This window comes from Orbicella faveolata, unplaced genomic scaffold, assembly GCF_042242905.1.
Source record: "Orbicella faveolata isolate gen_17 unplaced genomic scaffold, um_ofav_v1 contig_48, whole genome shotgun sequence".
NCBI classification, from domain to species: domain Eukaryota; kingdom Metazoa; phylum Cnidaria; class Anthozoa; order Scleractinia; family Merulinidae; genus Orbicella; species Orbicella faveolata.
In genome coordinates, this window is record NW_028301578.1 from 10,931,983 (window position 1) to 10,955,000 (window position 23,018).

Below are 23,018 nucleotides of genomic sequence, written 5' to 3' on the forward strand. Positions count from 1 at the left end.
CTGCTAAAGAATTGAGCGAGAGGTGAGCGAGAGGTGGCCTGCTTCTAACCAAGATCTTTATATCAAGTGGATCAGGACTTCGCTCAAGGAGCAAGTCATTTTATTTGTGGCCTTTTCTCATGCAGTTACATGCAGAACTCCAAGATTGTACTAAAAGGCTATTTGTCATATATGGTCTGCAGCCAATAGCATTTGAACAGTTCAACCTAGTTTACATAGTTAAAAGAATAATTCTCAAGTGTCGCATTTTTACAACATTAACTCTGAGGGCTTGGTTCTAACAGCAGATTGCAAACAGCTGTGTGATTGGCTTTACGGTCTCAACATCGAGATTCTTCCTAATCAGAGAGATATCTATGTTTTACTAATAAATGTCCCGTGACATTTGCTTGCCACCAAGTACGGCCATTTCGACTCCAAGCAAACTGGACTGGATGCCAATGACGTCCCCAAGTTCCCCGAAGAAGTTGACTGAAGATGCATTCAGATTAGTGCTCGGTAAACAGCTGAAGTTTCGTATGTCCTGCAAGTAACTTAAGAATAAAATCAGTACCTGTACAGCTAAACAAGCGTGAAAATGCGTGAAAATGGAAGAAGACGAAAACGAAGAAGAAGAGCAGGAAGAAGAGGAAGGAGGAGGAGAAGAAGAAGAAGGAGAAGAAGAAGAAGAAGAAGAAGAAGAAGAAGAAGAAGAACAACAACAACAACAACAACAACAATGTCAAAGCATAAAGAACTTAATTAACTTTGAAGATCATGTCTTATTCAATGTGGAATATGCATCTTCTAAACTCCAACTAAACATTCGGGATCTTTACAGACAGAACATTTCTTGATATCAAAGATGACGACAGCTCAGTGTGACACTCCAGCGACACTTTACGAGGAAGAAAAATTGATACTCTGTAAAATCAGAAAAATGACAAAAGAGTCAGTACATTGGCACAAAGCTTGTCATTAACAGAAGATACCTATTGTTATAGAGTACGGAAATATGCACTCTGCAAGACCAGAAAAAATAACAAGAGTCAATCGATCCACACAAAGCTTGTCATAAACAGAAGATACCTGTTGTTATAGAGTACGGAAATATACATTCTGCAAAACCAAGGAAATAGCAAGAGAGTCAATACATTGGAACAAAGCTAGTTATAAAAAGGAGAAACCCGTTTTATCAGTTTCAGTGATTTGTATTCTTTACACTGGGGACGCATTAATCCGTCCAGATGGATCATGCGTCTGCTGTTTTATGCGTCTACGACGAACTAAGCATCGGTTCGAGCTGCACAAGAAAAGAAAATAGTTAGCCCTGACGCCGAATTATCTGTCCTCTGCCTGACTTCAGTGCTGCAGACACGTTAAAACCTCCGGACGCATAATTCGTCTGATGCTCGTCTTTTACATCCAGACGGATGACCCGTCGCGGCCAAGACGCACTAAGGCAGATAGCTCGTCTTGACGTGTAATCGCTCTTGTGTCTGTATTTATACTGAGACGTATTACCAGACTGTACGCGCTAAAACTCTCGCCCAAGTCCGTCTAAACGGAATGTGTCTCAAGTATAACAAAGAACCAACAACAGTGAATGTATCGCTAATGGGCCTCATCTCGAAGTACGCGAGCTGCGAAATAGAGATCTATTGACGATATTATTTAAAGCGACGATCATATATTGATCTTTCTGCGATAAGATATCTCTATACGATCTGCTATCGATTGATCCATGCATCTGTAATATGCACAAGATCAAGCGCGTAGCCTCAGAGGCAACGATTGAAGATCGACTTTTGCGATCTTGCAATCGAGGCGAACAAGATGGCTGATTGGCGATGTTGCATCCATTGATTAATGATCCAAGATCGCCAAACAACACGAGATGAATTGTTTTGTGCATTAAGCAACGGGTTGACACCGAAACTTCACAAGTAGAGAGTAATCAAATTTCGAAAGAGATTACCGACTAATCAAAGTGTGAAATGAATAGCACAGTTTCTTTTAATACAACGAGAAAAAATAAAAGATCAATGACAGATACAGGCTAAAACAATGCGGTATTATGGAGTCGAACGAATGTCGAGTCACGGCCGCATTAATAGGTTGATATGAAAATGTGTAAGAAGGTCAAATTTAAAAGCGTGTAATAATTTTTACCCAGGCTCCGTTTAATACTTGCCTTAATTAAGGCCTAAAAATTACCGCACAGATATTCCATTCTCTTCCAATATATTTAATAATTAGGTTATGAGCTCTAGATTTCTATCACGCTTATTATTTTAGTATAAATCTACCAGTCGTTCAAAACTTTATCTAAATCCTCTTCACAGACACCTCAAAACGCAAAAACAAGCAAGCGCCGCCATTTTGTTAACAAACGCACACTGCTGAGCTACTCGCTATCAACAACAGAATAGACAATAGAGAAGCCAATCAGAACGGCGTTCGAGATAGAACGCATACAAATATAAAGTACTTACTAGAATGATTTGTTCATGACTGCCGTTTACAGTTGCAGCTGACCGAAGTTATTTCTACACCAATCCGAAAGCAGCCGCAAAGAAACAATAAGTGATCAGATTTGGGGAAGCTCAGGAAAACGTGTAACCGGTAAAACCTTTGCATGATATTACCGCTGTAACGAATGCTGTCAAACACGATACGTTAAATGCAATCTTTGTTACGATTGAGCCACTACGACAGGGGCACCCAACGGATCGTTTCGGTAAATTATTTGTTCGGAAGGCCTTTAATCCCCTCTGATTTTCTGAAGAGAATTGTCACCTCGAACTTTCGTGATATGAGAAATTTAATGTCTGTTGTTTTCGAATTGTAAAAAATGTCGTTTTAGGTACCGAAAAAAGGTCAGCTATCATTTTCGGAAAGGCGATAAGACCTAAGGTTTTCGGGGAATGGACGAAAAAGCCCTAATAAATTCGAGAATATTCAAGTTCCCCTAGAATAACCGAACAGACAAAATTTTTTAGCGCAACCTAAAATTAACCTACAGAGCTTTAAAACTACTCCAGATAACCTAAAACAGCGTTTAAAAGCATTTGAGAGAAAACGGTCGTTGGGTGCCCCTGACTACGATCTAGGACTCGAGAAAAATTGCATGTTAATGACTGGTGGAGAAAAGAAAACCTTGGCGCTGATTGGTTAACCAGGCTGCATTAGTGTTATTCAATACAAAACTAAAAGTAGACACAAAAAGTAATTTTAAATTTGCAGGCACTGGAAGATTGCTTCGTATTCCACAAATCTCTAATAATGCATTAGACACATGACTTGATATTACTGATAAACCGCTTCTATGCGGAATACCTCTGCAGGCGAGGTCAGTTCCACTCCAAGTTCCATTTTCTGTACATCCTCTAACCACTGAACCTTTCGCTTCAAATCCTTCCTTACAAGAAAACCTGCACACGGTGTTGTATAACATCTCTGTTGTATTGCATCCTAATAGCTCGCCATTAGACGGTGGTGATAAGGTCGGGCACGTGACAGCTAAATGGGTGGTAAATCAATGGTTTACACAACAGTTTCTGCATAGTTACATCGTGTTGGTGTCATGAAAGAACGTCAGAAAAGAAAGTGAGTAACGTGGCCGTCGTCAAGGTGATTGGGCCTCACGCAACCACGAAAGCGACGGTAACAAAAATGAAAGTGAATTAAATATGAATTAATATATTTTACTAACGAATCTCGCAATAATCTAAATTGATGAAATTTACAGCTATTGCCGTGAAAACTAAATCTTCCACTAAACAGAGCGGTTTTCAACCGAGTGTCGTAAAACCAAAATGTAACCAGTCACAAAGGATACAGTCCAGGAATAGATCAAAACATAAAAAAAGGGTTGGACCACTTGACTTTTGAGGGAAGGTGGGTGATCTTGTAGAAACAATATGTTGCAAGCATAATTGTACAAAAACATTTATGCAGACGGCCCTGCAAAAAAGAGTCACGCACCTCAAGTGAGTTGAAAAAAGTATGTTATATGGAGATATGAATATCATGCATACACACGTCTCGAGAAAAAAAATTTCTTAGTGCATGAAAGGGTTTAAAAATATTCGTGCCTGTTCACCTACCCCCACCCCCCGGCTCAAAAGTCAAATGGAACACCCTTAATTACAAATTCATGTATCTGACGCAATTCCTGGGAAAGCGTGTTTTGGTGAGTCACGAGTGGTTTTGGTTTCCACTTCTGATTTAAGCCAATCGTGAAGCTCGATCGTAGTAATGCTAAACCAAGAACTTTTCGACACTCAAGTAAAATCCGCTCTAAGTAAACGAATTCTTTAATACAAACGAAACGGTAAATACCTGTGCAGACGGGGTTGGTTCCACTCCATGTTCCATTTTCTGTACATCTTCTGATCATCGAACCCGACGCCTCAGATCCTTCATTACAAGAAAATCTGCACAAGTTGTTGTACAACATCTCTGTTGTATTGCATCCCAATAGCTCCCCATTGGTTGGTATTGATAGCGTCGGACACGTGACAACTAAATAGAAAACACATGTAAATGAATGATTAATTAATTACATGATTGGCGGGTCACATCGTGTTGTTGCCGCCAAACAATGTCAGGAAACAAAGTGCAACACAGCCTCTGTCAAGATGATCTGTAGTGACCTTAAAGTCGATTAAAAATGAATAAACATTTTACTTACGGCGAAGCTCGCAAAAATCTAATGTAAGTTTATCTAACGCATCTATTGCTGAAAAAACTATCTCTACAGAGTTTATTTACTTTTTTGCTATGCAGGCAGAGGCTCTTTGAGCTTCCTAGAAAGAATGTATTCTAGCAGGATGATCAGACATAAAGCTAGCTCTTCTTCGAAAAGACTGGTGCCCATCAAACACACCGTGAACAGAAGACCACCTGCCCCCGGAAAAACTCCCATAAAACTGCCCTCTGCTTGTTCTGCCCCATACGTGAAGACCTCAAGTTTAACCACACCTCGTCCTGCCCGTACTCAAAAAGAATTCCACAACGATCTATTACACATTCTCCACGTCCTACACATGGAAATACACATATCTGAATGGTCGTCTCATTGTTGTTTATTCGCTGATAAATCTTGATTACGCGCATTTTTGCATTTTGCATTGCAAAATTGCTTTGGAATTTTAGCTTAAAAAGTCTTCAATTGCAGGCTTTAAACGACTCTCTTGTGATAGTCTATACTTAAACAATTACACTATTAGTCCTCGTTTTCAATGAGTAATAGTGCACCCGCCCGCTTCTCTTTGAGCATCGCACTTAGAAAACTTGGGGTAGTAGTCTAGTTGTTAGTTATTTCATCCTCCCTTGCACGTATTTTGGCAAGAAAACTCTCCTCCACTCCAAAGTCCATTCTGCTGGCATCCTCGTACGCTAGAACCAATGGCTTTATAGCCATCAATGCACGAGAATCTATAGATAGTGTCGTTTGGATACTCTGATGAATTCCCAGTGCAACCATATCGCACCCTATTAAGGGGTGAAGGCAGTGAAGGGCAAGTGACGACTTAAAAAAACAAGACAATAATTAAAAAGAGCCAATGGGCATTTTGCAACAAATGGTCACGTGGTAGAGAATCCGCAATAGGTTATTTTCGTATTCTCGATATTGGACTGGAACTAGCTTGCAATGGAGGCTCATGCGGGGGAATATCATTAAAAAGAGATAAATGTCATTTGCATTTGAAAAGACTCCCAGCATTAGCCTCAGCTGCAAGGTAGCTCCAGTCCAGTACCGAATATACGAAAATGGTCTACTCTGAATGTCAAAACATGGCTTAGGCGGGATGCAAAATGAGAGTGAAAATTGAACGTAGCTTGTCATAAAAGATGCTAGCTTTTGTACCATGTGATCGTATTTGTAAAAGATCCATTTCTTTGCACTTTGTTAACTGATGGAACAAGGCATGCACTGTCGACTATCGAAGCTATTTAGTCAGAGTCAAAGAGATATAGACTGACTGATGTTTTAAACAATTAAGTAATCCTCAAGAAACAATTAAACCCTAATGGTGGCACTTATTTTGTGGACAGAAGATCATAGCAATCAGAATTTGTGCAATTATCGCAGAGTTTTAGGAACATACTCTGACAAATGAAGTCTTGTCCAGTCCAAGTTCCATTGTGTTGACATTTCCTTGCTTGAGACCCAGACCCTACATAGCCATCGTTACACGAGAACTGACAGACAGTATCATAATACATTGTTGCATTCCATGGACATCCAAGTCTTGTACCATTGGACGGTGCAGACAACGCTGGGCACGTGACCACTGCAATGTGAAATGATATAGTATTTAGTAATTGTAATCTTCGTGGAAGGCGCGGTGGCCTCATGGTTACTACGCTGGTCTCTGGATCGAGCGGTCCGGGCTCGAGCCCAGGCTGGGGAAATTATGTTGTGTTATTGGGCTAGACACTTAACTCTGAAAGCGCCTCTCTCCACCTAGGTGTATAAATGGGTACCGGCGAACTTAATTCTGGGGGTATCCCCGCGATGGACTAGAATACCAGCCGGGGAGAATAGAAATATTTTTAGTAAATTCGTTCTACGCCAACCAGGATTAGCTCCGGTCCCGTTGGCCACCTGGCTTGTATACAGACTTCATTAAAATCTTCATTGCAATACATACTTTGACAAGTGAAGTCTTGTCCGCTCCAAGTTCCATTGTGCTGACATCTCCTTGCTTGAGACCCAGACCCTATATAGCCATCATTACACGAGAACTGACAGACAGTATCATAATACATTGTTGCATTCCATGGACATCCAAGTCTCGTACCATTGGACGGTGCAGGCAACGCTGGACACGTGACCACTTGAAAAAGATATAACATATATTGATAATAAAAAAATGCAAAGAAAATTATGCAATGCTATGTATAACACGAATGTTGTGTATAAAACGTGAGAAGCTGATGTTAAAAACTCGCAACGTTTTGACTAGACTCGAAAAAAGGCATTCCTCTACTAAGTCGTAAATAAAATCGTCAGTGAAATGCGTACTTTGGCAAGTGAAGTCTTGTCCACTCCAAGTTCCATTGTGTTGACATCTCCTTGCTTGAGACCCAGACCCTATATAGCCATCATTACACGAGAACTGACAGACAGTATCATAATACATTGTTGCATTCCATGGACATCCAAGTCTTGTACCATTGGACGGTGCAGGCAGCGCTGGACACGTGTTCACTGCAGTATGAAATTATAATAAGAAGCAAGTTATACTACAACACGAAAGTTTAAAAAGTCTCGCATTGCGTCAATAATGATAAGGCCTTCTTTTTAATTATGTAGCCGCGTGGCAACGTTTATGTAAAGATATTTGTTATATTTTTCCCACTACAACGGGCCCATTCATTAGCTAGTTCATGGTCACATGACATCTAACAATGAAACTGTTTCCATCAAAGTGCCATGAGCGGGCAACATTGCGAAAACTATGACGTCAAACGGGAAACAGTTTACTGTGACCCGCGAATGTTGACCGCTGTTGCACGTCATTTGTCAATGAAGTGATTATTTGTTTTCCACCAGTTTGACCTATTTGCTTCGCTGTATAACAAATCCCTTGATGACTTGAGATTCTTGGGAAACAAAATTCATTGTTCCCCTCGAGACCAGTCATTAAGTGTTAACTCTATAACTGTATTGGGAGAATTCGCATAAGTCTATAAGTTGTTTAGTTTTCGAGTTTACCTTCACATCTGGGTATTGTATTGTTCCACTCTCCAGGATGTTGGTTGCAAGGAGCAACACATGTGACTGTTGACGAGCCATTCAAACGATAGCCAATTGCACAGGAAAAGTTACATTGTGCTCCATAATGATCATCACAGCTACTCATGCGCAGGGGACCTCCTGGGTTTACCGTCAGGGACGTGCAATTGATAACTGGTAAGGAAAAATGGAAAGAGCTTAAAACTTTTATTTCTCGTAAGGATAATTTTGGTACATATAGAAATTTAAGAATGCTGATATATTTATTCATTATAATATAAGTTTTGGTAATCTCCCTCTAACAATGAATCAAATATCAACCGCCTGTACTCTTTTAAATGTTATTTCATAAATCGTTCTGCAATATATAACATGCTCTCCCTAGTTGATGACGACGTTGATTCTCATCCGTCTGTGTTCTTGACAGCGCACCGCTATTATATTGAGAATATGGATACCAATCACTCTTGGTAAATCAAGAGTTGATTATGATGGATTCCCTATATTGTCTGTGAAAAGAACTCTTTGAAAACTTGCTCATAAAGAGTTTAAGTGGATTTTTATATAGATAACGAAATCTCTTTTTACTTTTCTTGTTGTTGGACGAAACATAAAGAGCTGACAAGCAACTCAGTAGATTATTTACAATAGCCTGTTCTTGTCTCGAGATTGGGGTACCACAACAAGTTACTATCTTGAAGAGGTTAAGTGTACTTTTAGACAGCAAAAGCTCTCTTTTATGGATATAACATAAAAAGCTGACAAGCTACGCCATAATGTATTAATTGCGGTAATCTCTTCTTGGCACGAGATTTTTTTACCAGAACAAGTCACTGGCCTTTCGCTCATATTGGGTCCATAAATTTATGATATCTGCTGTTTTGGCTCTATCATCGATAGTCAGGAGATGTAGTCATTACTTAAATCCTTATTGCAATATGTTTTACATACTTTGGCAAGTGAAGTCTTGTCCACTCCAAGTTCCATCGTGTTGACATCTCCTTGCTTGAGACCCAGACCCTATATAGCCATCATTACACGAGAACTGACAGACTGTATCATTGTACGTTGTTGCATTCTCTGGGCATCCAAATTTTATTCCATTGGATGGAACAGTAAGCGCGTGACAAGTGTACGCTGCAGTGCGAAAAAAGAGCACAAAGATAATTTAAAAGAACAGTTGACCCTGCCGTGAGTAAAAGTAACTATGCATTTGGTAAAGTGTCCGAAAAAAATCGTTCTTTTGGAGAAGACAAGGAATTTATAAATGCTGTAAGAGAGCTAAATTTGCGATGTACAGTTTTCTATGATACACTGTTCGTAATAATTTTAAGATCTAGGACTGTTTATTGTTTATTTATTGATATAGTTAGAATGTTAGTCGTTAATTGATCATGCAATTTTTTTTTTTGAAACTTTTTTTTATATATTTTTCTCGGAATGACTGTATCGCTACGGGCCTAATCAGCCTCATCAACCCGAGTTGAAATAAAGTTACTTACTTACTTACTTGCTTGCTTGCCTACTTACATACTTACTTACTCACTTACTACTTGTTTTCGTTACCAAAGGCTTAGTATCCATGTCGTGTCACTTAGGATTTGAATAAGTCATTTTCGAGTTTCCTTTTACCTCTGTATCAAAACGTGGTTATGTGCAAAACCATTCATGCGCAAATGTGTGTGGCCTACAGATTTTGCATGAGAACTCGTTTTGAAATGGAGGCAAAAGGAAACTAGGAAATGGCCCATTAAGAACTTTTGTATCGCTTACGGTGTTCAGAGCAGAAAGCTAATGTTGATATCCATCAAGGTATTTTTCAAGATCGCATTTAAAGACATTGAGAAATGCCGTCCTATATATACTTTGCTGATGGTTTAGATAAGTGTGGCGTATATTCTTGAAAATTTATTTACAGATGGATTAATGTATTTGTCAGTTAGGGGCATAGTTTGAATTTTTCGAAGAGTAACCCTGCCACATTTATATGTAGGCCCCCCTCCACCCCCCTTCCGTTGGGCTCGAGAGTCTAATGGGTTAAGCGGTCAGTTTCGACAGTCATCTTTTCTCCAAAAGAATACCATTAATTCAAGCATCAATTTAACCTGTTTCGTAGCAGTAAAAACGCGTTAAATCATAACTGTAACTTGATGTTTTGGCTGCTGTCTGAAATAATTAAAAAAATCCTGAGAAACTTACCTGCGATTCCGTTACCACAATACCGAGCTGGGCAGTAGTACGTCTTCGGTAACTCGTACACGAAATAAGCACCACAGTTCTTTATTCTGATAGTTTCATACCCGTTTCTGCAGCAGATGTTTGAGTATGAAAAACAGACACTTCGAGTAACCACACCTTCAGCGACTGTCGGGTGTGCACCAGAAAGCCAACCTGGATAGCGAGTACCGCAGTGACGCTCGGGAACACATGTGTCCGCCATCTGATCTCCAGCAGCTCCTTGGAAACGATACCAACCTGGTACCAGGTCATCCCTATCGCATCTATAATTGCTGGCGTTGATCACTAGGTGTCCTTGAGCGCGGTCTGCTTCACTCAGGACTGTGTAATTGTTACACCCATCAACTATAAGTAAGGACACATCAGTTAGCTACAGTAACAACACAACTGCGTTTCTTGATTGGTAGGTGACAAATAACAAAGCCGAGTGAGTCAAAATTGATAAAGAACTGGGTATAATGTCTAAAAACTACTTAAGAGGGATTACCTTGAGTGTAAGGCCTATATGGGTGATTCACTCTCTTTCCTTGATAATCTCTTGGTCAAGATTGATAAATGTTTAGCAAGCAGGAGAGTTTAAAAAATATCCTGATGCAGGGATATTGTGATTAAATGTTGGAGGAGTACCTTGCGGTGAACTAGCTTTCCATTAAGTTTGGAGTAGAGATCTATAAATGATTGCAGTCTGAGAAACCGAAGATGAACGTCGCCTGATGGGCCACCATGTTTGCACACACACTTTCGCCAATTTCTTAAGCAAACACGCTAAGTTCTAGAGATTTGAATTTCAACCAACTAGTTATTCCGGTGTGTTTTAATTAAGGTACCTTTTAAGGCCCCATTTATATGGTCTCGGGTACCCGAGGCAACCCTCCCCGAGCGTTGATATGTGAAAACGTAGTCCCTGTAGGCCGAGTCAAAGTTGACCCTGCATGATTATTCATAACCCTTCTTGAATAATGAAGTGTGCAAATATCCCTCTTTCTTTGCTTTTTCCTTGGTCATTCGATCACATATCACGCCGAGAGTTGTCCCGGTTAGGCGAAAAAAAGCATTTCTTTGAAGAAAAGTTGTCCCGCTTGCCAGGGTTACTTTCCCCTCTGAGGCGAAACAACTCGCTCACCCGAGTTGTCTCGCCCCCTGGGACGGCTTTGCGATCCTAATGTAAACGTTGGGTTGAATTTGCAAAGAAATGAGCTAAAAGCTACCTTAGCCGGGGTAACTCGGGGGAGGGCTGTCTCGGGTACCCGAGACATATAAATTGGGTCTAAGAAGAAAAAAAAATTCCAGTGACACGGTAGGTTTGTTTTTTTGTTTGCGGCACAAATAGGTGTGATGTCGACGTCCCCACGTGGCTGGAATTTAATTATTTGCATTTGGTTATTATAGCGACCTTAAGCAAACCACGACGGTAACGACAACGAGAACGCCACCAAACAAAAGGCTTAATAAGCAGAACAATGGCTGTGCACGTCTCAGCCGTCCTTCGCAAAACAGCAACGTGAAAGTTCTAAGTTCTGCATATTTTAGAGGACGCCAAAGACGGCGGCTAATTTTTTGTATTGTTAATGGCACTGAACTCTGGCATTACATATTTAGTTTGAGCAACTTCTGCCATTGATAGGCGCACTAAACAGATCTAAACAATTCCGAAATTCCAGGGTAAAATATAGATTAACTTTTTAAGAGGCGTTGTCCTCCGGGTCGCCGTTGTCATTGCTTAAGCTCCCTAATTTTTGTCTCACTCTGAACGACAATGCTCAGAGACAGAGACAATGGAGTGTACGTAAGTTGTCCGGTGTTGGGGTTGAGAGAGTACACTTGATACCTTTTACAGACAAAATGACAAGAGAAAAATACCGTATTTTGTAGAAAAAATTAAAGCAGATATTTAGAGAGGAAACCACATCACCCTTAGCCGATTTTCATGCGGGTCCTCTATCCCGTTCGAATTGTATATTGGAGATGTTCGTTTTCATGGAAAGAGGAAAACCGGAGAACCCGGAGAAAAACCATCGGAGCAAGTCGAGAACAAACGACAAACTCAGCCCACACATGGCATCGGGCTGGAATCGAGCCCGGGCCGGCGAGCGCTCTCACCACTGCACCATTCCTGCTCTCCAATATAAATGTTGGATGTTCATGATAACGAACTAGAGGATAAGAAGGGTTGTAATATTTTTACTAATACGGTAAGAATTGCGTAACATGGAAGCTTCTGTAAACGCATATGTTACGTATTACCAGTAAGAATTATGCTCAGATTGATAAGATACAGCCTTATTGTCATTCGGAGGGCTTCAGAGCCATCTTAAATTCGAAAATTTAAGATTGCACTGAACCACCTCTATAGAATGCTTTAAACCTTGTTTGATGATTGATGATGATGATTGACTGATGACTGGTCGCTGACTGACACACTCAAACAAGGAAATAAAGCAACTTACCTGCTATGCCGTTACCACAATAACGAAAATCGCAATAAGCCGGCTTTTGTAACTCATACACGAAGAAAGCTCCACAGTTCCTGACTCTAATATTGTTACTCCAGTGACAGCAGTTGCTTGACCAATACCAGTAATAGTACCAGTAATAATACCAGTAATAATACCAGTCTTGATAACAGACTTTACGAGTGACCACACCTTCAGCCACTGTCGGGTGTGAGTCCTTTAGCCAACCAGGATAGTGAGTACCGCAGTGATGTACGGGAACACATTTGTCCGCCATCCGATCTCCGGCAGCTCCCTGGAAACGATACCAACCTGGTACCAGGTCATCCCTATCGCATCTATAATTGCTGGTGTTGATCACTATGTGTCCTTGAGCGCGGTCTGCTTCACTCAGGATTGTGTAATTTTTACATCCATCTACTGTAAATAAGGACACATCAGTTGGCTACAGTAGACGATAAAACTGCATTTCTTAACTGAACTGTAGTGACAAATAACTAAAACAAAATGAGTCATGAGTTAAAATGACAAAAGCGATCATCTTGGATTGTTAACATTGTTCAATACCATTTTTTTTGAACACTGTCTGCTTCACTCAGAACTGTGTGGTTTTTACACCCAGGTTACAGAGCAAGCCTTGCATCAAAGTCCCAGACTAAGCCCGGAGCAGGAATGACGCTCTTGGAATTGAGTGACACAGTATGAATTTGAACATAGTGCGTTATAATGCTTTAGAATAATTGGAATTTGCCCTCGCCCCCAAATAAGTAAGTATACTTATAAATGTCTCGCCTGTATAGGGTCGCGCCTCTCTACAAAACGATACACAGCTGGCTTGAATCCTAACTTGATCGAAAGAAATCTCGCAGGCAATTAACTCCAGTAAAATTAAATTTCGTTCGTTGAGCATGTCAAATAAATTACTTGAAAGGAGTATAAAATATATACATATGTTATTTGACGGCTGGGAGGTCCGTATGGTGAAAAACTGTGACCGAGGTCTTGAAAATGCAGTAAATTGGTTTTGCAGATTACAAATGGGTTTGTTTACGCAATTTTTGTCATTGAATCGGCTTGCGCGCCGTCTACTAACGATTTGTAAAAAATCTTGGCAACGAGCGAGTAACTCAGATAGTAGACAAAGAAAGATGTATTAAAAAACAGATTTTTTTCGAACTACTTTGTGTTAGTTGCATTTATTTCACCAGTTAAGCTCGCCAGTTTTTGCGGTGTGAAATTTCGTGCGAAGTTTGAAGTCTTACTACAAAAACAATTTCTGTCAGTCGTTGCTTCTAAAATCATTTCGTCACTTTTCTACCATAAATTGAATAGCAGAAAGCGAGGGAATTCGTTAAGTGTATTCCACAGCAATTCCTCTAAATACAGCAACGATCAGAGAGGTAAACTCGACTGAAATTGACTCAAATTTTACGGCGGGAGAAACACAGGATTACGCGCCATTGCAGCGCCAAGCTACAAGCAATTAAGCAAACTCTCACAACTTTAAAACACTCAATTGAATTTACTTACAGTGACTTTCCTTGCCATTTTAAAGTGAACAGAGATAAACTTGCGTTGACTAATCGTCGATGGATGTGTAAAAAAGGCAAAAGATTGACGATTACCGCTAACTTTTAGGAGCGAAATTTAGGCAGCGGGAAAAAAACCCGGCCCGTGGGCTGTATCGTAAAAAGCTGGACCGGTCACGTGCGTATCATTAGCCAATCAAATTCAAGGATTTTGGATTCCGGCCCGCTCAGATGCTTGAGAAAAAAACAATAGATAGTTATTTCACTCTTCTCATTAGCATGTTCTTCCAAAGTGAAAATGATGCGCATTATTTTGCATGAAGCAAATTTTCTAAGTTTACTGTGCGTAAAAAAAAACTGTATCCTTTTTGAGTTAAGACTTCTTGTTTAGCAACTAAATTCTCACTTCTCTACAAAGAAGAATAATAATATGCGTGCATCACGGTCACGTGAACGGTAACCGACGTCAAAATGAATCTCAGAATTTATTATGAGGCAAAGCCTCAACCTAGTATCACTAGAATTTTTTGTCATATAATTTATTTATTTTCCACAATCAATGTTTGCAATGAGGTGTTTTAATTGAGTAACTATGTAATAAGTATTGAATGAAATGATTGCCTCGCGCTGGCTTCGCTCGCAGTTTTTCTTTCGCGTGTGTTGAGAAATAGAGAGGTTCTGTACGCATTACATTTTCGGAGCTTCGGCTATATTGTGATGAGACGTGCTTCGTACCGTTCCGTGCGTACTCTCGCGAGTAGTGTGTACTGGAATTAATGTTTATTGGCTATTAGTTGGCGTGTTGATCAATACCATCAGGCATAAATTTTTTTCAAGTGACCGGTAGAGGCAACCGTGGTTGGTTAGGTTAGTGGAACTGCGAATAAAATTGTCCGTTCATCGAATAGCCAAATCAAAATTTCTCTTTTTCCGGTGAAAACTAGTCAACAGTATTACGTAACCGGCTAAACTTAAGGTAGTTGTAAACATTCATTGATTTAAGAAATAGAAAACATGCACCGTGTTTCTATCGAGTTATAGAAACACGAGTGGACGTTTGGGAGAAAAGTGCATAACGAGAAATGTCGTGGGAACACGAGCCGCAGTGTTTCTACAGCTTTTTCGAGTTCTCCCAAACTTTCACGAATGTTTCTATAACTCGATAGAAACACGGAGAAACAAAAATGATGTAGAAGCGTACTTTGTACTACCAATATTTAGCATAAAATAAGTTCCATCTTTGTATCTTAGTTGTAGTTTGATCCTGACGAAATCTCAACAGCAGACGAAACCGGGCGATTAATAAACTCAGTTTTACAAAATCATTAGTTGTTGCTGCGTGCCGCCCACAAGTATTCTTATTTAAAATAAAAAGATCTCTAAATAATTGTAGTCCGACAAACCAGAGATGAACGTCGGGCCGATGGGCCAACATGTTTGTACGCAGACTTTCTCGAATCTCTAAAGCAAACACACTAAGCTCTAGGGATTTGAATTTAACCCACCTAGTTATTCTAGTGTGTTTTTCGGTGTCGGAGTTTATTAATTTGCATTTGGTCATTATTATCTAAATGCAACGACAATTGAGACCGTAGAACAGAAACTTCCTTTGCTTTCTTTCAAGAAAGCTAAGTTTTGTGGGGTTGAGAGAGTGAATAAAAAGGGAAAAGTACCTTTTTTCGTAGTAATAATGAAGGCAGATATATATGGGTTGTTAATGATAAAGAACTAGAGGATAGAAATGATTCTGATATTTCTACAAATATGCTAAGAGTTGCGTAACATGGAGGTTTCTCTAGACACACATGTTACGTAATGCCAATACGAGTTGTGATCAGATTAAAAAGATACAGCTTTATTGTCATCCGCAGGCGTTCACAGCCACCTTACACTCGAAAAGTTAAGATGGCACTGAACTACCTCTGGAGAATGTTTTTAAACTTTATTTGATGATTGATGATGATGATTTCTTCATGATTGATTGTCGACGGACACATTCAAAAAAGCAAACAAGGCAAATTACCTGCGCTACTGGCGTTACCACAGTAACGAAGATCGCAATAAGGCGGCTTTTGTAACTCATACACGAAGAAAGCCCCACAGTTCCTGACTCTTATGTTGTTACTCCAGTAACAGCAGTTGGTTGTCCCGTACCGGTTATTATCCCAGGAATCATAACAGACTTTACGAGTGACCACACCTTCAGCGACTGTCGGGTGTGTGTCATTAAGCCAACCTGGATGTTGAGTACCGCAGTAATTCGTTGGAACACATTTGTCCGCCATCTGATCTCCGGCAGCTCCCTGGAAACGATACCAACCTGGTACCAGGTCATCCCTATCGCATCTATAACTGCTGGTGTTGATCACTATTTGTCCTTGAGCGCGGTCTGCTTCACTCAGGATTGTGTAATTTTTACATCCATCTACTGTAAATAAGGACACATCAGTTGACTACACTAAACGACAAAACTGCATTTCTTTACTGAACTGTAGTAACAAATAACTAAAACAAAATGAGTCATGAGTGAAAATGACAAAAGCGATCATCTTGGATTGTTGACATTGTTCAGTACCTTTTTTTAAACACTGTCTGCTTCACTCAGAACATTGTGGTTTTTACACCCAATTTACAGAGCCAGCCTTGCATCAAAGCCCAGGACTATGCCCGGAGCAGGGATTGACGCTCTTGGAAGTAAGTGACACACCATGAATTTGAACATAATGCGTTATAATGTTTTAAAATAATTTGAATTTGCCCTCCCTTCCAAATAAGTAAGTGTACTTATAAATGTCTCGCCCGTATAGGATCGAGCCTCTCTACAAAACGATCCACTCTTGGCTTGAATCCTAACTTGATGGAAAGAAATCTCGCAGGCATTGAACTCCAGTAAATTTAAATTTCTTCGCTGGGCATGTCAGATAAATTTACTGAAAAGAGTATAAAATATTAGATTGATATTTCACTCTTCTCATTAGCATGTTCCCCCAAAGTGAAAATGATGCGCATTATTTGGCATAAAGCAAATTTTCTAAGTTTACTGTACGTAAAAAAAAAAAATGTATCCTTTTTAACTTAGACTTCTTGTTCAGCCACTAAATTCTCACTTCTCTACAAAGAAGAATAATAATATGCGTGCATCGCGGTCACGTGAACGATAACCGACGTCAAAAAAAATGAATCTCGAAATTTATTATGAGGCAAAGCCTCATCCTATTATCACTAGAATTTTTGTTTTGATTATTTATTTATTCTCCACAATCAATGTTTACAATGAGGTGTTTTAATTAAGTAACTATGTAATAAGTTCTTATAAGATTAAATTTGGAAATACAGTTAACGATAAAGATTAGCGAAAAAACTGGGCAACGACGTTTCGGTGTCATCCTGGCACCATTTTCAAGTTAAAAAATATTTGTGCGAAAAGTAAATTAATTTATACCAATGGTAGAGGTGCGAAATTGAATAAATTAAGATTAAGATAGCTGTTCAATGTTCATGTTCATTCCAATGAGGTGTCAAACACTGGTAATGAGTTCAGTGTCTGTTCAAAGCCTAAACAAATACTTTTGCGCGAATGGAGTCTGACTGTGTGTTAAGGCTCGGTTTCTTCTTGCGAATCCACAACATTTCGTGGATCAAGCAATCGAACTTTCCCTGACATTTCTTTAGGATCTTAAAGTTGTTAGTCAGGTCACCAACTGTATCAACTCGGTGTTCATTTTGAAGGTGTTTTCCGATGGCGGTAAATCGGTGTTCCTCAATGCGCTTGTAAAGATGACGGCTAGTGTAACCGACGTATTCTGCATCACACAGATCACATATATAGTTATAAACAACGCACTGTTGATTGATCAAAGGTGGTTTTGGCTCTTGTACTTTGAGATCATCGCCAATTTTACGGCTTCTGAACACTTTCGCACACAATTTCGCACCTCTACCATTGGTATAAATTAATTTACTTTTCGCACAAATATTTTTTAACTTGAAAATGGTGCCAGGATGACACCGAAACGTCGTTGCCCAGTTTTTTCGCTAATCTTTATCGTTATATGTAATAAGTATTGAATGAAATGATTGCCTCGCGCTGGCTTCGCTCGCAGTTTTTCTTTCGCGTGTGTCGAGAAATAGAGAGGCTCTGTACGCTTTACATTTTCGGAGCTTCGGCTATATTGTGATGAGACGTGCTTCGTACCGTTCCGTGCGTACTCTCGCGAGTAGTGTGTACTGAAATTAATGTTTATTGGCTATTCAGTTGGCGTGTTGATCAATACCATCAGTCATAATTTTTTTGAAGCGACCGGTAGAGGCAACCGTGGTTGGTTAGGTTAGTGGAACTGCGAATAAAATTGTCCGTTCATCGAATAGCCATATCAAAATTTCTCTTGTTCCGGTGAAAACTAGTCGACAGTATTAGGTAACCGGCTAAACTTAAGGTAGTTCTAAATATCTATCGATTTCAGTAAGAAATGGAAAACATGTACTGTGTTTCTATCGAGTAATAGAAACACGAGTGGACGTTTGGGAGAAAATGTGTAGAACGAGAAATGTTGTGGGAACACGAGCCGCAGTGTTTCCACAGCTTTTTCGAGTTCTCCCAAACTTTCACGAGTGTTTCTATAACTCGATAGAAACACGGAGAAACAAAAATGATGTAGAAGCGTACTTTGTACTACCAATATTTAGCATAAAATAAGTTCCATCTTTGTATCTTAGTTGTAGTTTGATCCTGACGAAATCTCAACAGCAGACGAAACCGGGCGATTAATAAACTCAGTTTTACAAAATCATTAGTTGTTGCTGCGTGCCGCCCACAAGTATTCTTATTTAAAAAAAAAGATCTGTGAATAATTCTAGTCTGACAAACCGGAGATGAACGTCGGGCCGATGGGCCACCATGTTTGTACGCAGACTTTCTCAAATCTCTAAAGGAAATACGCTAAACTTTAGGGATTTGTATTTAACCAGCTAGTTATTCTAGTGTGTTTTTCAGTGTCGGAGTTTATTAATTTGCATTTGATCATTATTGTCTCAATACAACGACAATTGAGAGCCTGGAATAGAAACGCTTTTCGCTTTCTTACAATAAAGCTAAGTTTTGTGCCAAATTGTTACGGAAACCGCTGCTGGGGTTGAGAGAGTGAATAAAAAGGGAAAAGTACCTTTTTTCGTAGTAATAATGAAGGCAGATATATGTTGGTTGTTAATGATAAAGAACTAGAGGATAGAAATGATTCTGATATTTCTACAAATACGCTAAGAATTGCGTAACACGGAAGTTTCTCTAGACACACATGTTACGTAATACCATACGAGTTGTGATCAGATTAATAAGATACAGCTTTATTGTCATCCGCAGGCGTTCACAGCCACCTTACACTCGAAAAGTTAAGATGGCACTGAACTACCTCTGGAGAATGTTTTTAAACTTTGTTTGATGATCGACGATGATGATTGCTTGATGATTGATTGTTGACAGACACACTCAAAAAAGCAAACAAGGCAAATTACCTGCGCTACTGGCGTTACCACAGTAACGAAGATCACAATAAGGCGGCTTTTGTAACTCATACACGAAGAACGCTCCACAGTTCCTGACTCTTATATTGCTACTCAAGTAACAGCAGTTGGTTGGCCCGTACCAGTGAGAATTCCAGTAATCATAACAGACTTTACGAGTGACCACACCTTCAGCGACTGTCGGGTGTGTGTCATTAAGCCAACCTGGATGTTGAGTACCGCAGTAATTCGTTGGAACACATTTGTCCGCCATCTGATCTCCAGCAGCTCCCTGGAAACGATACCAACCTGGTACCAGGTCATCCCTATCGCATCTATAACTGCTGGTGTTGATCACTATTTGTCCTTGAGCGCGGTCTGCTTCACTCAGGATTGTGTAATTTTTACATCCATCTACTGTAAATAAGGACACATCAGTTGACTACAGTAAACGACAAAACTGCATTTCTTAACTGAACTGTAGTGACAAATAACTAAAACAAAAAGAGTCATGAGTGAAAATGACAAAAGCGATCATCTTGGATTGTTGACATTGTTCAATACCTTTTTTTAAACACTGTCTGCTTCACTCAGAACATTGTGGTTTTTACACCCAGTTTACAGAGCTAGTCTTGCATCAAAGTCCCGGACTATGCCTGGAGCAGGGATTGACGCTCTTGGAAGTAAGTGACACACCATGACTTTGAACATAATGCGCTATGATGCTTTAAAATAATTTGAATTTTCCCTCCCTCCCAACTAAGTAAGTGTACTTATAAATGTCTCGCCCGTATAGGATCGAGCCTCTCTACAAAACGATCCACTCTTGGCTTTAATCCTAACTTGATCGAAAGAAATCTCGCAGGCATTGAACTCCAGTAAAATTAAATTTCTTTCGTTGAGCGTGTCAAATAAATTTATTGAAAAGAGTATAAAATATTAGACTGATATTTCACTCTTCCTATTAGCATGTTCCCCTAAAGTTAACATGATGTGTACTATTTTGTATGAAGCAGATTTTCTAAGTTTACTGTACGTAAAAAAAAAAAAATTGTATCCTTTTTAACTTAGACTTCTTGTTTAGCCGCTAAATTCTCACTTCTCTACAAAGAAGAATAATATTATGCGTGTATCACGGTCAAGTGAACAATATTCGACGTCAAAAAAAATGAATCTCAGAATTTATTATGAGGCAAAGCCTCAACCTAGTATCACTAGAATTTTTTTTGATTATTTATTTATTCTCCACAATCAATGTTTACAATGAAGTGTTTTAATTGAGTAACTATGTAATAAGTATTGAATGAAATGATTGCCTCGCGCTGGCTTTGTTCGCAGTTTTTCTTTCGCGTGTGTTGAGAAATAGAGAGGTTCTGTACGCTTTACATTTTCGGAGCTTCGGCTTTATTGTGATGAGACGTGCTTCGTATCGTACCGTGCGTACTCTCGCGAGTAGTGTGTACTGGAATTGCTGTTTATTGGCTATCAGTTTGCGAGCCGCAGTTTTTCCACAGCTTTTTGGAGTTGTCATAAACTTTCACAAGTGTTTCTATAACTCGATAGAAACACGGAGAACATGTAGAAGCGTACTTTGTACTACCAATATTTAGTATAAAATAAGTTGCATCTTTGTATCTCAGTTGTAGTTTGATCCTGACGAAATCTCAACAGCAGACGAAACCGGTCGATTAATAAACTCAGTTATACAAAATCATTAGTTGTTTATGCGTGTTGCCCACAAGTATTCTTACTTTAAAAAAGATATATAAACAATTGTAGTCTAATAAACCGGAGATGAACGTGGGCCTGATGGGCCACCATGTTTGCAGGGAGACTTTCCAGAATCTCTAAAGCAAACATGCTAAGCTCTAGGGATTTGAATTTAACCCAGCTAGTTATTGTAGAGTGTTCTTCGGTGTCGGAGTTTATTAATCTGCATTTGGTCATTATCGTCTCAATGCAACGACAATTGAAAGCGTAGAACAAAACCGCTTTTCGCTTTCTTACAAGAAAGCTAAGTTTTGCGCCAAATTGTTACGGAAACCGCTGCTGGGGTTGAGAGAGTGAATAAAAAGGCAAAAGTACCTTTTTCGTAGTAATAATGAAGGCAGATATATGTCGGTTGTTAATGATAAAGAACTAGAGGATAGAAATGATTCTGATATTTCTACAAATACGCTAAGAATTGCGTAACATGGAAGTTTCTCTAGACACACATGTTACGTAATACCAACACGAGTTGTGATCAGATTAATAAGATAGAGCTTTATTGTCATCCGCAGGCGTTCACAGCCACCTTACACTCGAAAAGTTAGGATGAAACTGAACTACCTCTGGAGAATGTTTTTAAGCTTTGTTTGATGATTGATAATGATGATTGCTTGATGATTGATTGTTGACGGACAAACTCAACAAAACAAACAAGGCAAATTACCTGCGCTACTGGCGTTACCACAGTAACGAAAATTGCAACCAGGCGGCTTTTGTAACTCATACACGAAGAACGCTCCACAGTTCCTGACTCTTATATTGTTAGTCCAGTAACAGCATTTGGTTGACCCGTGCCGGTTATTATCCCAGTAATCATAACAGACTTTACGAGTGACCACACCTTCAGCAACTGTCGGGTGTGTGTCATTAAGCCAACCTGGATGTTGAGTACCGCAGTAATTCGTGGGAACACATTTGTCCGCCATCTGATCTCCAGCAGCTCCCTGGAAACGATACCAACCTGGTACCAGGTCATGCCTATCGCATCTATAACTGCTGGTGTTGATCACTATTTGTCCTTGAGCGCGGTCTGCTTCACTCAGGATTGTGTAATTTTTACATCCATCTACTGTAAATAAGGACACATCAGTTGACTACACTAAACGACAAAACTGCATTTCTTTACTGAACTGTAGTGACAAATAACTAAAACTAAATGAGTGATGAGTGAAAATGACAAAAGCGATCATCTTGGATTGTTGACATTGTTCAGTATTTTTGTTTTTAAACACTGTCTGCTTCACTCAGAACATTGTGGTTTTTACACCCAATTTACAGAGCCAGCCTTGAATCAAAGTCCCGGACTATGCCTGGAGCAGGGATTGACGCTCTTGGAAGTAAGTGACACACCATGAATTTGAACATAATGCGTTATAATGTTTTAAAATAATTTGAATTTGCCGTCCCTTCCAAATAAGTAAGTGTACTTATAAATGTCTCGCCCGTATAGGATCGAGCCTCTCTACAAAACGATCCACTCTTGGCTTGAATCCTAACTTGATGGAAAGAAATCTCGGAAGCATTGAACTCCAGTAAAATTAAATTTCTTCGTTGAGCATGTCAAATAAATTTATTGAAAAGAGTATAAAATATTAGATTGATATTTCACTCTTCTCATTAGCATGTTCCCCCAAAGTGAAAATGATGCGCATTATTTGGCATAAAGCAAATTTTCTAAGTTTACTGTACGTAAAAAAAAAAAATGTATCCATTTTAACTTAGACTTCTTGTTTAGCCGCTAAATTCTCACTTCTCTACAAAGAAGAATAATAATACCCGTACATCACGGTCACGTGAACG

The 23,018-nt window shown here is 39.5% G+C and overlaps 2 protein-coding genes across 2 annotated transcripts in view; both read right to left on the reverse strand.

Moving 5' to 3' along the window:
- Positions 1 to 83: 83 nt before the first annotated feature.
- Positions 84 to 16,379, reverse strand: LOC149096504 (E-selectin-like). Its single transcript, XM_089280669.1, has 9 exons — positions 15,973 to 16,379; positions 9,929 to 10,312; positions 8,681 to 8,866; positions 7,709 to 7,903; positions 7,016 to 7,201; positions 6,642 to 6,827; positions 6,096 to 6,281; positions 4,324 to 4,506; positions 84 to 3,501 (listed from the first exon to the last, which is right to left on the reverse strand). The coding sequence occupies exons 1-9, from the start codon at positions 16,232 to 16,234 to the stop codon at positions 3,113 to 3,115; spliced, it is 2,157 nt and encodes a 718-aa protein (XP_089136795.1). The 5' UTR covers positions 16,235 to 16,379; the 3' UTR covers positions 84 to 3,112.
- A 3,054-nt stretch (positions 16,380 to 19,433) lies between these two features.
- The window catches only part of LOC149096505 (uncharacterized), an 11,665-nt gene continuing 8,080 nt past the window's right edge, over positions 19,434 to 23,018 (reverse strand). The window contains exons 3-5 of the mRNA XM_089280907.1: positions 21,862 to 22,287; positions 21,487 to 21,497; positions 19,434 to 19,890 (exon numbers count right to left, since the gene is read on the reverse strand). Coding sequence (XP_089137033.1) covers positions 19,435 to 19,890; positions 21,487 to 21,497; positions 21,862 to 22,287 — 893 coding nt within the window. The 3' untranslated portion in view covers position 19,434. The remainder of the gene's footprint in view (positions 19,891 to 21,486; positions 21,498 to 21,861; positions 22,288 to 23,018) is intronic.

Excerpts from the sequence above, each read along its gene's own strand:
- LOC149096504 (XM_089280669.1), bottom strand. The coding sequence starts at position 16,234 with ATGGCGGACAAATGTGTTCCAACGAATTACTGCGGTACTCAACATCCA. Across the intron at positions 6,282-6,641 it reads ACAAGACTTCACTTGTCAAA|TGGTCACGTGCCCAGCGTTG; the intron begins GTATGTATTGCA and ends TTCACATTGCAG. Across the intron at positions 3,502-4,323 it reads AACCAACCCCGTCTGCACAG|CTGTCACGTGCCCGACCTTA; the intron begins GTATTTACCGTT and ends CCACCCATTTAG.